Source organism: Xenopus laevis, chromosome 9_10S (assembly GCF_017654675.1).
Source record: "Xenopus laevis strain J_2021 chromosome 9_10S, Xenopus_laevis_v10.1, whole genome shotgun sequence".
In the NCBI taxonomy this organism is placed as follows: domain Eukaryota; kingdom Metazoa; phylum Chordata; class Amphibia; order Anura; family Pipidae; genus Xenopus; species Xenopus laevis.
The window spans coordinates 95,828,315-95,843,305 of record NC_054388.1 but is presented as its reverse complement, the minus strand read 5'-3'; the positions used below and the strand labels follow the sequence as shown (position 1 = coordinate 95,843,305).

The window sequence follows — 14,991 nt, the reverse complement described above, 5'->3', positions numbered from 1 at the left end:
TATGAAGATCCAAATTACAGAAAAATCCATTATCCGGAAAACCCAAAGTCCAGAGAATGCTGAATAACAGGTCACATACCTGCACCTGTAGTTTATATTTAACAATGTCTTAAAATATATGTGGAATTTCGCACAAATGTGAATATACAATACAAATTTTATGTGTTGGGTTTGCCCTTCAGCTGAATCCAAATGTTCTGACTGCTTATTTCGAAATATTCCATTACAATCTTTATTTTGATATAGTGTTAACAATTTTTCGGCAGTTCTGTACCTATAGTTTTTCAGATGCCTATAGTCGCTTCAGTACAGCTGTGCCTGAGGCTATACCAGTAACCTGAAGGCAACACAGGAATTACACTTTCTCCATAGTCTCACTCATGGAGCCACTACTTCTGCAGCCCAGATGAGTCGGAGCAACAATATTGTTTGTCTTAGTTGTTAAGATTTTCTGTACAGGTATAGGTCCTGTTATCCAGAATTCAGCAGGTGACCTGATAAGGGATCTTTCCATAATTTGGATAACCATAACCTAAGTCTTCTGAAAACATGAAATAAACTAGGGATGCACCGAAGCCACTATTTGGGATTCTGACGAATCCTTAATGAAAGAATCGGCCGAATACAGAACCGAATCTGAATCCAAATTTGCATATACAATTTAGGGACAGGAAAGGAAAAAGTGGAAAAAAAATTATTTTTTTGTGACGAAAGTCATGTGATTTCCCTTCCTGCCCCTAATTTACATATGCAAATTAGGATTTGGTTCGGCCAGGCACAAGGATTCGGCCTCATCTGAATCCTGCTGAAAAAGGCCAAATCCCGAACCGAATCCTGGCCAAATCCCATACCGAATCCTGGATTCAGTGCATTTCTAAAATAAACCCAATAGGCTTGTTCTGATTCCAATAAGGATTAATTATATCTACAAGCACAAGGTACTGTTCTATTATTACAGAGAAAAAGGAAATCCATTTTTAAAAATAAGAATGCTTTTATTAAAATGGAGTATACAGGAGATGGCATTTCCATAATTTGGAAGCACTCGGGATAATGGATCCCATACCTTTATTTCCCCATTAAAATGGACCGTCTATTCCAAGTCTATTCCAAGATCCACAACCAAGACAGATAAGGAATATTTAACAATCAATTTGGTGGGGTTCATAACCTTTTTCTAGGCTAATGCCTTTCGAGCACTCATTAGGTTTTTAAAAAAATTTGTATTCATTTTTTTAACATGCAAACATTTCCTTTGTTAGGCACATCAAGTGTGGCATCCAAGTACGAAGAGCTGGAATGTCTCTATGCTGCCGTTGGGAAAGTCATATATGAAGGGCTCACAAATTATGAAAAAGCCACCAACGCCAATCCGTCACAGCTATTTGGTGAGTCCCCTCTTCCCTTGGATATTCGCTCTATTCCAATCATGCAGGCTTTACAGGATTCTAGTAGAGAAATAAAATGGGGAGTACCATCTTCTATTTCATTAACCTCTTGGATGACCAAAGGGTTAAAAGATAAGTCGAAGCGTCGCAATCTAATTAGTAAACACATCAGTCCTTCCTTTGGGTTCTTATGAGAGTGAGAGGAGATGTGAGATAATTAGACGCTTGTCTTTCACATCGGAGTCTCTGATCCGTTTCACTTACAAATTCCCCCGTAGGTATTACTATAGGAGTGATTGACTTTTGTGCCAATCTCCTCCATACAGGCGCCTTGGTAGAATTGGTTCTGTCAATAAAACAAGCGTCCGTGCAACAGGACTGAGGCAGCGCACGGATTCTAATGCCAGCCATCTCTCACTTTCTTCCCCTCCGTGATCTCCACAGACAGATGTAATTTTTACTCAAGGAATTGCCTGTTTGTCAGGTGTCAGGGTGTATTGTGAAAAAACACTGAGCAAGACAGTGGTTCAATCAATTCCGGCTCAAGGTCGGGCGCGAAGGAAAGCGCTGACCTTGCACTTTAAATAATTCAACAATGTTAACAGCATGTTGGTTGAGATCAGCACATGAATTTAATATGAAAGCTTTGCTTATTTACCTTGTTCCCCTCTGCTGACCGACAACGGGGCTTAATAGAACATACAGATACATCAGCCTTTTCTGAAAGGGGTTCTTCACCTTCCATACACATTTTTCAGTTCAGTTGTTTTCAAATTGTTCTCTAGAAATAAAGACTTTTTTTTTTTCAATTACTTTCCATTTTTTATTTTTTACCGTTTTTCCAAAATCGAAGTTTAAATTTGAATGTTCGTGTCTCTGGTGATTGAGTCTTAAGGTGGCACACGCCACAGACGATCCGAAAATCGTACGAATCCTCGATTTGTACGATCGGATCTGTGTGTCTATGGCCACCTTTACAGCTCAGTAATTCAGGTGCAGACTCTAAACTGTTCCAATTTTGTAACAATTAGTTGATCCATTTCTCAGCAGCATCCATGGAGTATTAGCAACTATTGTATCAATTCTAACAGCTGCCTGTAATGAAACCCAGAGATTCTGCTCAGCAGGGACAAAGATAAGAAATGTATCAACTAAATGTATCAATTTAGAACAGTTTAGAGGGTCGGCGACCCCCCCCCTCCCAGAGCTGCTTTAGAAGGTGAAAAATTAGACTTAAGCTGGCCATAGATGCAAAGATTTGATTGTACGAATCTCCGTGTTGTTCGATTTTCGGGCCATGTGTGGAGTGTCCCGATATTTTAGGTTAGAAAATTTCTGTCGGCTACTGATAATATCTCTGCATGTATTGCCAATCCGCCAATATCAGTGGGAGACTGTCGCCAGCTTTTGTCAGACATAACTTTCGTGTGATTTGTTCTTTTACTACTTTATTTGATCTGAATGATTAGTGACAGGTCAGGAGTTGGCACCAAACAATTGTTCGTCCGATATGAAGGTAAATCTGCACGTCTATGGCCGGCTTTACACTTCATTATTAGAAAAATGGTCACATATAGAAAGTACGAAGTAATTGGAAAAAGTATTTATTTCTGGTGAACTATCTGAAACCAACTGAACTGGAAAAAGGGTTGGAAGGTTTAATAACCCCTTTAAAAAAGAGAATTGCTCCGCTTCTGACTCTTGGGTTATTTGGCCTTTAATTCTGGTCAATAACCCACAGGTATTGGGATTATTTACTGTATAGGAGGTAGCAGCTCAGGCACTGGGATGTCAGTATTGATGCAATAGCTTATATGCTTGCTCTCATACACAGTCTGCTACTGCTGTGGCTGTCCCTCTACACTGCCTTGTAAAACAGAGAATTTATAGTGAAGTACACATTTAAAAAAAGAAAAAAGCTCTCGGGCCCTTCACACAAATTAACTGCATTTCTGCAAGGCAGGAAATATCTACTATAATCCCCTTATTTTTTTATAGGTACATTAATGATTCTGAAGTCAGCCTGTAGCAACAATCCCAGCTATATAGACCGGTTAATATCCGTCTTCATGCGCTCTCTTCAGAAGATGGTGAGGGAGCATCTGAACCCCCAGACTACGCCTGGAACTGCAGAAGCCAATCCAGGTAACAGTTGATGGCTACAAATCTCCAGCAAATGAAGCGCAAGGCTGCTGCCCATTAACTACACATATGTTTTACTGCCTATGGAACAGTAATCCCACATGGAAGGTTGGCCATTAGATGTAAGTGTGGGGATTTGGAAACTGTTTCCTCGTCAGACACCCACTAACTCATTCGGCTTCTTTTCATCCTCAGCAGGCACAAGTGAGCTGGTAATGCTCAGCCTGGATCTGGTGAAGACTCGTCTGGCAGTAATGAGCATGGAAATGAGGAAAAACTTTATCCAAACCATTCTGACTTCCCTCATTGAAAAGTCCCCTGATGCCAAAATTCTTAGAGCCGTCGTAAAAATAGTAGAAGAGTGGCTCAAAAACAACACTCCCATGGCAGTCAATCAGGTGAGCTTTTATTAGCTTGGCCTTCCAAGGCAGGCTCTTTTCCCCTAAATTACTAGACCATTTCAGGCAAATGTATGCCTTTTTTTTTGTATAATTTTCTTGCAATCCTTTATTTTATACCGGTGGTGTAAGAGTGTAAAACATGTTTGTTTCACAGACCCCCACACTTCGAGAGAAATCCATTCTTCTGGTGAAAATGATGACCTATATAGAAAAACGTTTCCCGGAGGACCTTGAACTAAACGCTCAGTTTTTGGACCTTGTAAATTATGTCTACAGGTAATTAGAGCTATTAATCAAATCTGTTCCACTGGATACCTGCTACTGATGGGAACGTCTCTTTAAAGCCACAATTTCCAGTTTGTGATATAAAGCTCTTGTTAGACTACAGCCCCCAACATCCTTTGACAAGCACCCACACACTTAGTGGCCATAATCTAGAAGATTAAATTTGCTGATCTATGTCCTTTTAGGTGGCCATACACGGAGAGATCCGCTCGTTTGGCAATGTCACCAAACGAGCGGATCTCTCCCCGATATGCCCACCTTGAGGCCCAACGATCGGATCCTAATGTTAGCTAACAGGTGGTCGGATCGCGGAACCGCATCAACGAATAGATGCGGCCGCAATCCGATGGGATTTTTAGTCCCATCCAATCATCTGCCCGACTTTCGGCCAGATATTTATCGGGGAAGCCCGTCGGAGGGCCCCATACACGGGCCAATACTGCCGACTCGGTCTGTCAGCAGCTTTTATCAGCCCGTGTATGGCCATCTTTAGACAGATTCGGCATCTTATCTGCCAGTGTATGGGGGCTTCCAAAGGGTCTCCCCGATCTATATCTGGCCAATATATCGATCAGGGAGGTTTGATTTTTATTGGCAATCGAGGACCGCATCGGCTAAATGATGCGGTCCTCATCCTGTTGGCACCCATTCTCTTCGGTCCTAGGGCTGAAAGATCAGATAAACCTGATATCTCCCTGCCGTTGGTGGGCATATCGGGGAAAGATCCGCTAGTTTGGCAACCTCTTATAGTGTATGGCCACCTTTAAGCTGGCCATACACACCAATAAAATCGTTCCAATAGATTTGCTAACTGTTTAAGGTGACACAATGTTCCTGACCAATATGTACTGTGGATGTCGGCTGGTTCATTGAAGTGCCATGTCTGTCAATGTACTGTGCATTGGCACATGAGAAAGAGAAGAGGCCCCTCCTGCTGTTCTGATTGTCCAGGGTATTGATCCATGCTAGGGGAACAAAAGAATGGTGTTCATGCAGTGAATGGCCCTTCTTATAGTATCAGTTGATACCAAAATTCAATTGGATTGTTTCATGGCAGATAATATTCACAATGTGTATCAATGTCCCGTTCATCGGCAGATGAGGAAGCAAAGATGAGCCAGTGTACACTGTTCCGATTGTTCAAGCTTTAAGCCCACATGAGTGTTATTATAATATAAGTCTCACCATGCCATGAATCACCACCCATATGGTATCCATGGCCATGAACAGATCAGTCAGATTTCATGCAACAGTGTACGCCCTTAAAGGGCAAGGAAAGTTAAACTAAAGCAGTAGGCTAGAAATGCTGTACATTATGTTTTGGGTTTGTGTACCAGCCCAAGCAACCACAGCCCTTTAGCAGTAAAGATCTGTGTCTCCAAAGATGCAACAGTAGCTTCCCATCTTCTTTTCTGCTGATTCACTGCACATGCTCTGTGCTGCTGTCACTTACTGAGCTTAGGGACCCACTCACAATATACAGTACACATAGAATAGAAATGTCACAATATAAGGCTGACTAGTAATTAATACACATAATTACTACATGGCAGCACAGAAACCAGTGCAATTAGCATCAGAATTTAATAACCAGCCCTGTAGCATCATCTTATATTACAGACCAACCTCATTTTCTGCTGGATAATTAGTGACGACCCCCTAAGCTTAGCTTCTCAACAGCTGCTCAGAGCCCACTGAGCATGTGAGTGTCACAGACACTTTCCAAGATGGTGACCCCCTGTGACAAGTTTGAAGTCCTGGATCATTGCTGCTATTGACAAGCTGAAACTGTAGGCTGGTGCAATAAGTTCAGTATATAAAACATGGCGTTTTTAGCCCTATTCATTTTTACGGTTTAGTTCTCATTTAACATGCTGGATACGTAAATCAATACATTAGAGAAGATGGGCAGAATATGCCAGTAACCCCAAGCCTACCTATAACTCAACAGCTGTCCCAAGGCTTAAAACCTCTTAGGAGCCCATATAATTATGCAAGAGATACAGTGGTTTAGGCAAGCAAGCCAATAACACCAAATTCATTACATTCCTCCATCCGCTATGGAGGACTGTGATATGAATCTGGGCCTAATGTAGATCTGTAGAGGTTTGCTCTAGTGCAGTATTGCACAGCAGCCAATCAGGTAGGGAACAGGAGCACTGGGTTACCTTCATTACGTGACAAATCTATTGGAACAATGTTATTGGTACATGTATGGCCAGCAGAAGTCAACCAGCTAGCCTGTGGTCCTACCTTTTACTTCTATCTTTCTGACTGCAGTAAACTATAACTGCTGATTGGTTGCTGCATCTTATAGGTCGTGTCTGTGTAACATTGATATTCTCGAAACTTTGAAACTGAAAAAGCCCCTTTCAGATATTGGCGTGAGCTCACTGCCGTTTGTAAAGTGTCACCCTACTCCATCACTGTTACCATCCAGAGACTTGTAATTCCATCACATTCCTCACCATGGAACTTTTTCTTTTCGTCTCTTTTGTTCATGCTCGGATTGATTTTTCCAGGAGCCTACGCCATTCTAAAATAGAAAAGGTAAATCGCTTTGTCAAAGGAAATATTCTGAAGGTTTCCGTTTTAAATCCTTGACAGTATAAAGTGCCAGAGAGATTGAGAAACCTTCGGAATACATTAATATCTCATTTGTCCCTGCCTTCGCTACATAGTCGTGCTGAGACTGTCCAAGGCTTTGCAATATCTCTAAACAGCATACTAAACTCGTCTAAAGGGGAAATTCACCCTTTAATTACATTTCATTGTTGTGTGATTTATAGCTGTTTAAAGTGCAGTCTAAACCTGACAGTGATGATCATGACAGGCTGGTGGAGAAAGAGTAGAGAGTCTCGGTTAAAAGATAATTCCAACGGTAATAAAATTCCAGCCTTATAAGTAATTGACTTTCTGGTTGCTGTTGTATGTGGCCCTAGCAACCAGATAGCATTTTACCTTTCAGGGGGGAGACAGAAGAGAATGGCAGGTAATTTAAAAACCGCATAATATAGAGATAAGGCTATGTGATCCTTTGATTAGATTTGGTTGACATTGATCAGCAGAGATTATATGTGTAATTCAATGTGTTTGCTTTATTATAGAGATGAGAACCTTTCTGGAAGTGAACTCACAGCCAAGCTGGAACCAGCCTTTCTTTCTGGCCTGCGCTGTGCCCAGCCGCTTATACGCGCTAAATTCATTGAAGTGTTTGATACCTCCATGAAGCGCCGGGTGTATGATCGACTGCTCTATATCACTTGCTCGCAGAACTGGGAAGCTATGGGAAACCATTTTTGGATCAAGCAGTGCACTGAGGTAGGCCCTGTGTTTTGAGTGACACTTTCCCATTGTTGTTCAGGCATTGGTTAGAATTTTGAATGGCCGGTATTCACCTTATATATTGTCATTTCAAAAGCTTATCTACTGTACTGCTCTGCAGAACTGGTGGCTGCAGCAAAGTAATCCTTCAAAAAGAATCCCAGTTTATCTGTTAAAATCTGGCTCCATGATCTTTGTCCCTGCAGCTGGAATAGGAAATTGGAAGTGGATGTAAAGGCAAAAATAAAATCCAATACAAATCTCTACACAGTCGATGACTGCTCTACATGGAAACAAACAAAGCTGCTTGAGTTCTGCACGGCGAGGGCTCCCCCTGCTATTCATACGTATGATTGTTTCCCTGCAGAGCAGTCAGGGACCTTCTAAAGTTTCCTATCCACAGCAGTCAGAGCAAGTAAATGAAGGGAGACTGTCCCTGCTTACAGTCAGGTTTGTTATAAAAACGGTACACATTTCTTAATTAAAGTATATTGGAGATGTGTTTCTTTTTCAATAAAGAAAATAAAAATGGGATTTTATTATTTTGCCTTTACATGCCCTTTAATAAGTGCTTGAAGGTGTCGTAATTTTTTTGAAGCAAATATAACAACTAGTTCAGAAGAAATTTTATTACATTCTCTGTGCACTGGCACAAGATATAAAGAGGTCGTTAAACAGTTCCCGGTTCACAAAAGCTATCTTAAGTTTGTGCAAAGGAAAATTTATTCACACAAAGGCATAACTTTTCGTATTGCGATTTTTTTTGCGTTACCGACTTTTATTACATTCAACCATGAATGTTTTATCAGTACTTAGCAAAACAAGGGGGCTGCTATAAAGGCATAGTATAACAAAGGAGCTCTAAATATAAAATCTAAAGTAATAGGATAGTTTCATGGGCATCCTGTTAGCGTGTATTCATCTTTAAGCCTGGGGTCAGGATTAAGGATACTGCTTTTGGCAGGTAATAAGTATACCAGAGAAAGCTTTGCTTCCGGTTATTCTTTTTTCTCTCTGTGCCTGTTTTTACCCCCCCCCCCCCATTGGTAAATAGTCTGTTTGGTGTTTGTCTGTGTATATAATTAACTGGTTTACAACTGTGCCAAAGTGATCACCCGGCTAACAAGCAAGTTACATGTCCTACTTCGTTCTCTTTAGCTCCTGCTGGCGGTGTGCGAGCGAAGCACGACAATCGGCACAAGCTGTCAGGGAGCCATGCTTCCGTCTATCACTAATGTTATCAACCTGGCAGACAGTCACGATCGGGCAGCGTTCGCCATGGTTACCCACGTCAAACAGGAGCCCAGGGAACGGGAGAACAGCGAATCCAAGGAAGAGGTAATATTTACTTTTTCTCCACTAATAAAACCTGTTCCCCATAAAACAGAAGTAAAGCATCAAAAACAACAAAAAAAACCAAGATGAGGAGTTACATTAACTTAGCCTACATGTGCTTTTACTGCATTTGGCAAGCTATTATGTAAGGTTTCTCACATGCTCATTCTGAACTACTTTAGTAAAGTTCCTCTGCCAATTGTCTCTGTTGAAATTATGGCACAGATGCTGCAGACCTCCCACTTACCAAGCTTGAGAAGATCTCCGTAAAACCGTCCTCCTCCTTGGAGACAATTTTATGACAACTAGAGCGTGAAGAATGTTTAACCCATTGCTTTTTTGTACTCGGTAAATTAGTTTTTCTGCCCTTGAGCCTCCTTAGCTACAGTCACCTGGCACATTGGGCATTTTGGATGTAGCTGCTCTAGCTGCTGCTATGTGAAACAGCAGTCATACATAGTGTCTGGGGACTGGCCACCTGCTATATTAGCCATGGGCTTAATAGCCTTGGTTACTTTCAGTCTTATGAAACCTTGAAAACTGCAGCGTTTGTTGATACCTCCATAAAGGTATCTGCTCCAGAAAATTGTAACACTTGTAGTCTACCCTACAAGGAGCCATTGGTATGAGATGCTTTTAAAGGCTAGCATTTAAATTGAACTATGGAAGCTCAGTTACTAACAAATGTGCTAAATTGATCCAGAGCAGTAGACCAGACCAATCAACCAACCAACCAACCAATCAATCAACCAATTTCTGCTTCATATAGGCAATGCTGTGGGTTGGTTGTGGTGGTAGATAATCCAGATTAGAGTGTAGGTTTCCAATGAGTTGTGCTCATCTACAGGGAAACCCGGAGACATTGGAAAGGAGAGCTTAGGCTGTTTAGGTGGAGTTTGGGATACTAAATAAATGGAAGCATGATTAGAGTGAAACGTTGGGTATTGCTTACCCTTTACATATTATGAAAGCTAAGGGGGCGGAGGCTGCCCACCCATATTGACCCCATAACAGAGGCCTGAACCCAAAAATTTGAAAAACATGTGTCAGCATGGGGCTTATAACATTTATGGACCAAGAAGGAAAGGAATCCTGTGCAATAAAAGTGTGTGAATCCCCAAATTTGTTTACTTAGGATTATTATCTTTTATTTTTAAAATTCTGAGATATCAACAGGTGTGCTCCTTATGTACATTTCTTGTCTGTTCGGGGAGAACTGTCGGGCAGTTTCTTAGCACCCTCATTTGTACCATAATTCCCATGTTTTGTAAACTGCTCAGTGCCATAAATAGCTATTTGAAGCTTTATCCATTTTTGTATTCAGGATGTGGAAATCGATATTGAACTAGCCCCTGGGGATCAGAGCACAAACCCCAAAACAAAAGAGCTTTCGGAGAAGGATATTGGGAACCAGCTGCACATGCTGACCAACAGGCATGATAAGTTCCTGGATTCCCTTCGAGAAGTCAAGGTGAGTTGCCATTCAGCCATTTTTGAATTACTGTGCTGGTTGCTATTTTATTGCAATGCTAATGCTCACATGCCTCTTAAATATTTAGAATTTTCTCTTGTATATTACATTGCATAAGTTTCAATGCTGATTTCAGAACAACAGTGGCAGAGATCTCATGATTTCAACCATTGACACTAAATTGCTGATACAAAAGGCACACTAATGAGATTTTTTAATAATGAATCACTTTTCGGATTTCTAAAAAATAAACGTTATATGTTTTAGAGCTAATTCAAGCACAAGGTATTTTATTTTAGAAAGTTGCCAGGTTAAGGTCTTGGTTCTTGGAGTAGTTTGTCTACAAAATATTTAATATAGTATTATTGCTGGCATACAGTGGATAGAGGGTGGCTGAATTATTAGTGTACATGACCGTGATGGGATCAGAACAATAGAGCAGAAAACCATGCACTTTGTTGACATAACACACAGATATACGCTCAAGGATGTCCAACCTAATACTCTCCATCTGCAATAATACTTGGGGCTGCAAATATGGTTTGTTTTTTGGACTTGTAGGGCTGCAGGTATGGTGTTCATTGATTTAAAGAGAGGACCACAGAATTAAAATGTCTGTTTCCCCATTCAATCACATGGCTGCTAGAGTTCACTTAAAAAGAGCACAGTTGGAGACGATTAGGGCATACTTGCAGGGCAAAGAATATCAAAATGGTCTGATGTGGCTCCCTTGGGCGGAATATGAGACAGCTCAAACAGACGCGAACTGACTCACGGAACTGTCTCCTTTGCACTCACCCTCTGACCCCCCCACCCCCCCGTTTACCTTTGTTCTTCTTTCTTTCTTTTCTTGCTTCTCTTCCCTTTAAGAAATTTGGGAAAGCACCGATACCGGATTAGGCAATCCCGCCCATGTAACACAGGTTGATTTGAAGGAGATGCAGATAAAAACGACAGTGACTAGTTTATAAGATAACTGTGAAGGTTTATTTGCTGTATAGAGCTACATGTGTTGCAAGTCTTCCAATTCTGCTTGCCAATCTGTGATAATGTCAACTGTTTTATAACTTACATGTTCATACGTGTGCTTATACTATGCTTGTTCAAGTTTTACGGAAAATAAAAATCTTTAAATAATAATAAAAAAAAAAAGAGCACAGTTCATAGAACTTCATGTTTCTTTGCATTTTGGATAAACTGGTGGAAAGCTCAGATATTTTCCTTTTGTGTTTGCCGCAGACTGGAGCCTTACTGAGTGCATTCGTTCAGCTGTGCCACATTTCCACTCCACTTGCAGAGAAGGTTTGGATCCAGTTGTTCCCGAGACTTTGGAAAGTCCTTTCTGACCGGCAGCAGCATGTGAGTTCTTCGTACCATAATATGCCCTTTGTTTTCCATCTAGGCAATAAATAAAGATGTGTTTAGAGCCAGGAGAGGCCTCTGCATGCGCTTTTTATTTAAATATATTGACAATCACTAATACTGACTGGTGTTTTGCTATTAATATTACGCTTTCTGTTCTCAGGCATTAGCTGGAGAAATCAGTCCATTCTTGTGTAGCGGCAGTCACCAAGTGCAGCGTGATTGCCAACCAAGTGCTCTGAACTGTTTTGTGGAAGCCATGTCTCAGTGTGTTCCGCCCATTCCTATCCGACCTTGTGTGCTCAAGTACTTGGGGAAGACCCACAACCTCTGGTTCCGCTCCACGCTCATGCTTGAACATCAGGCTTTTGAGAAGGGCCTGAGCCTGCAGATCAAACCCAAACAAGCCACAGAGTTCTATGAGCAAGAGAGTATAACCCCACCTCAGCAGGTAGGTCCTTCTCTTTTCAGCACATGACGTAGCAGTATCCATATCCATTCATGGGCTTCTTCATCCAGCACTAAAAGACAGATACTGAGTAACTCATTTTGCCACGAGACTGTCTTGTGAAGTTTTAAAGGGAAACTAAAGTTTAACTAAAGAAGTAGGCTAAAAATTTTGTACATCATGTTTTGCCCTTCTATACCAGCCCAAGGCAACCACAGCCCTTTAGCAGGGAAGATCTGTATCTCCAAAGATGCCCCAGTAGCTCCCCATCTTCTTTTCTGCTGATTCACTGCACATGCTCTGTGCTACTGTCACTTACTGAGTTTAGGGAACGATTCATAATTTACAGTACACCTAGAATATAACTGTCACAATATAAGGCTGATTAGTAATTAAAACAGATAATTACTACATGGCAGCACAGAAACCAGTGCAATTAGCATCAGAATTTAATAATCAGCCCTGTAGCATCAGCTTATATTACACACCAACCTCATATTCTGCTTGATAATTTGCGACGACCCCTAAACTTAGCTGTTCACAGCCCACTGAGCATGTGAGTGTCGCAGACACTTTCCATAATGGTGACAAGTTTGATGTTCTGGATCATTATTGCTATTGCTAGACATATTGTTAATTTCCCAGCTGCCCCAAGTCATGTGACTTGTGCTCTGATAAATTTCAATCACTCTTTACTGCTGTACTGCAAGTTGGGAGTGATATCACCCCCTTCCTTTCCCCCCCCTCCCTTTCCCCCCCTCCAGCAGCCAAACAAAGAACAATGGAAAGGTAACCAGATAGCAGCCCCCTAACACAAGATAACAGCTGCCTGGTAGATCTAAGAACAGCACTCAATAGTAAAAACCCATGTCCCACTGAGACACATTCAGTTACATTGAGAAGGAAAAACAGCAGCCTGCCAGAAAGCATTTCTCTCCTAAAGTGCAGGCACAAGTCCCATGACCAGGGGCAGCTGGGAAATTTACAAAATGTCTAGCCCCATGTCAGATTTCAAAATTGAATATAAAAAAATCTGTTTGCTCTTTTAAGAAATGGATTTCAGATCAGAATTCTGCTGGAGCAGCTCTATTGACGGATTCATTTTGAAAAATGTTTTTTTCCCATGACAGTATCCCTTTAATGAAGCCATTCATATTTTGTTTATCACAGGGGAAAAATCTTTCCCGACTACAGCCTGGCTATTTATTGAACCCCTGAGTCAACATTCCAAGATAATATGATTTCTAGAGCCCTATATGTGTTACTATAAATAGCCAGGGCTGTTTGAACCTGACAAGTGAGCCAGTATTTATCGCCTCTGTTGTAGTCACATAGCGATTGCTTTACAGTGCAAAACCCCTAACTGAAATAAAGATGAAAGCTCCTTTCTTCTTCCCATTTCACGTAATTACAGCCTTATTCATGATCGATAAAAAGGTAAAGGTCTGAAGAGAGCTTATTATATTGTCCCTTTATATATTTATTCAAGGTAATTAAATGTCTATACAGAGGCCTCTCTTTAGTGAAAATAACCCCAATTAGGACGGCGGGTTTTCCTAACTGAGATTCTTGAAACCTTCTATTGATTTGGTTGCCTGACTTGCTAACTGTATCCTATAACTTTTGTGGAATGGTGCCCAGGATTTCACCGACTGTTCAGAGGAAGGGCGGTAAAAAGGCAAAATTATACCTTCCTTACATTTTAATTTACATTGCTGGCACATTGCCTATTCTCCATAAGTGTTATATCCATTGCAATTGAATGTAAACATTGCATTTCTTATTTGCATTTCTTCATGTATTACTTTCCGTTTATTTGAAGTTGTCACTTAGCTGTCCCATCAACTTGGTCTGTCCAAATCTATTTGATGAGAAAAGGCGATCAGCCCTATGCGCATCCTTTAAACTTATCAGCAAATAATGAGGCACTGGTTTTAACCCCTTCTTCTAAGACTGTGTCATTCAAACCCAAACCCCTCCTGTACTTCCTCCCACTGAGTATAATGTAAGGCAATTACTCTAGAAACAGGAGTTGAGAATTGGGCATTTTTGGGCTTCACACCATTGTGGAGGCATATCACTGTAGCCAAATGTTATGACAGATTTTATACAGAAAACTGTTTCTGACCTTGATCCTTTCGTAATCGCCCTGCATATACCCAACAGATTTCCTTTCAGTTTCCTGAAAGGTTTGAAATAATTCCTTTATAGTTTTCGAACATCTTAAAGAATAGCAATCTTCCAGAACAGTTTCTCTATGGAGAGAGAGAGTCCCCCAGTCATTTTGTTCCTCTGCTGTCATTTTTGCAATATATATATTTATTTATTTCAATTCACAGAGCTTATTTTGGGGATCCCTTGTGTATCTTTAAAGTGATCCCCCTAACATCTCCTAAACCAAAGCAAAGTTGCCCTTTCTTGTCTTTTAACTCTTATGCTTTATTCAATTTCTCTGTTTAGTGGTCTCTGGGCTCTCAAATTGCTTAATTTTATATCAAATAATGGCTAGAATTATATTCTACAATACCATTTTTACTATTGGGTTATATATTGGTATCTCTGGCTGATTCTACCATACAGTGAAAGTACTTCTCGATCCTTTTCCATCAATAATTCATACAATTTGGCCTAATTAAGAATGCAGATTTTAAATCTAAGCTACACAAGCCATACTTTATTCTCCAAAAATGTAATTAGTGGATTCTGTTGCAAATGATGCAAAGATGGCATATTCTGCATAGTGTTTTTGTAACTGGCAAACACATCGCTTCCAGTGTCATTAGAATAAAAGTATTTACATATTTTACATATTTTTACATATTTACATATTTTGTG

The 14,991-nt window shown here is 40.6% G+C and overlaps 1 protein-coding gene across 2 annotated transcripts in view; it reads left to right on the top strand.

Moving 5' to 3' along the window:
- The window catches only part of trrap.S (transformation/transcription domain-associated protein S homeolog), a 129,429-nt gene that overhangs the window by 53,648 nt on the left and 60,790 nt on the right, over positions 1–14,991 (top strand). For both annotated transcript variants that reach the window (XM_018239165.2, XM_018239166.2), the window contains exons 45-53: positions 1,263–1,388; positions 3,387–3,533; positions 3,726–3,928; positions 4,086–4,207; positions 7,324–7,537; positions 8,699–8,878; positions 10,200–10,346; positions 11,586–11,705; positions 11,872–12,159. In XM_018239165.2, coding sequence (XP_018094654.1) covers positions 1,263–1,388; positions 3,387–3,533; positions 3,726–3,928; positions 4,086–4,207; positions 7,324–7,537; positions 8,699–8,878; positions 10,200–10,346; positions 11,586–11,705; positions 11,872–12,159 — 1,547 coding nt within the window. The remainder of the gene's footprint in view (positions 1–1,262; positions 1,389–3,386; positions 3,534–3,725; positions 3,929–4,085; positions 4,208–7,323; positions 7,538–8,698; positions 8,879–10,199; positions 10,347–11,585; positions 11,706–11,871; positions 12,160–14,991) is intronic.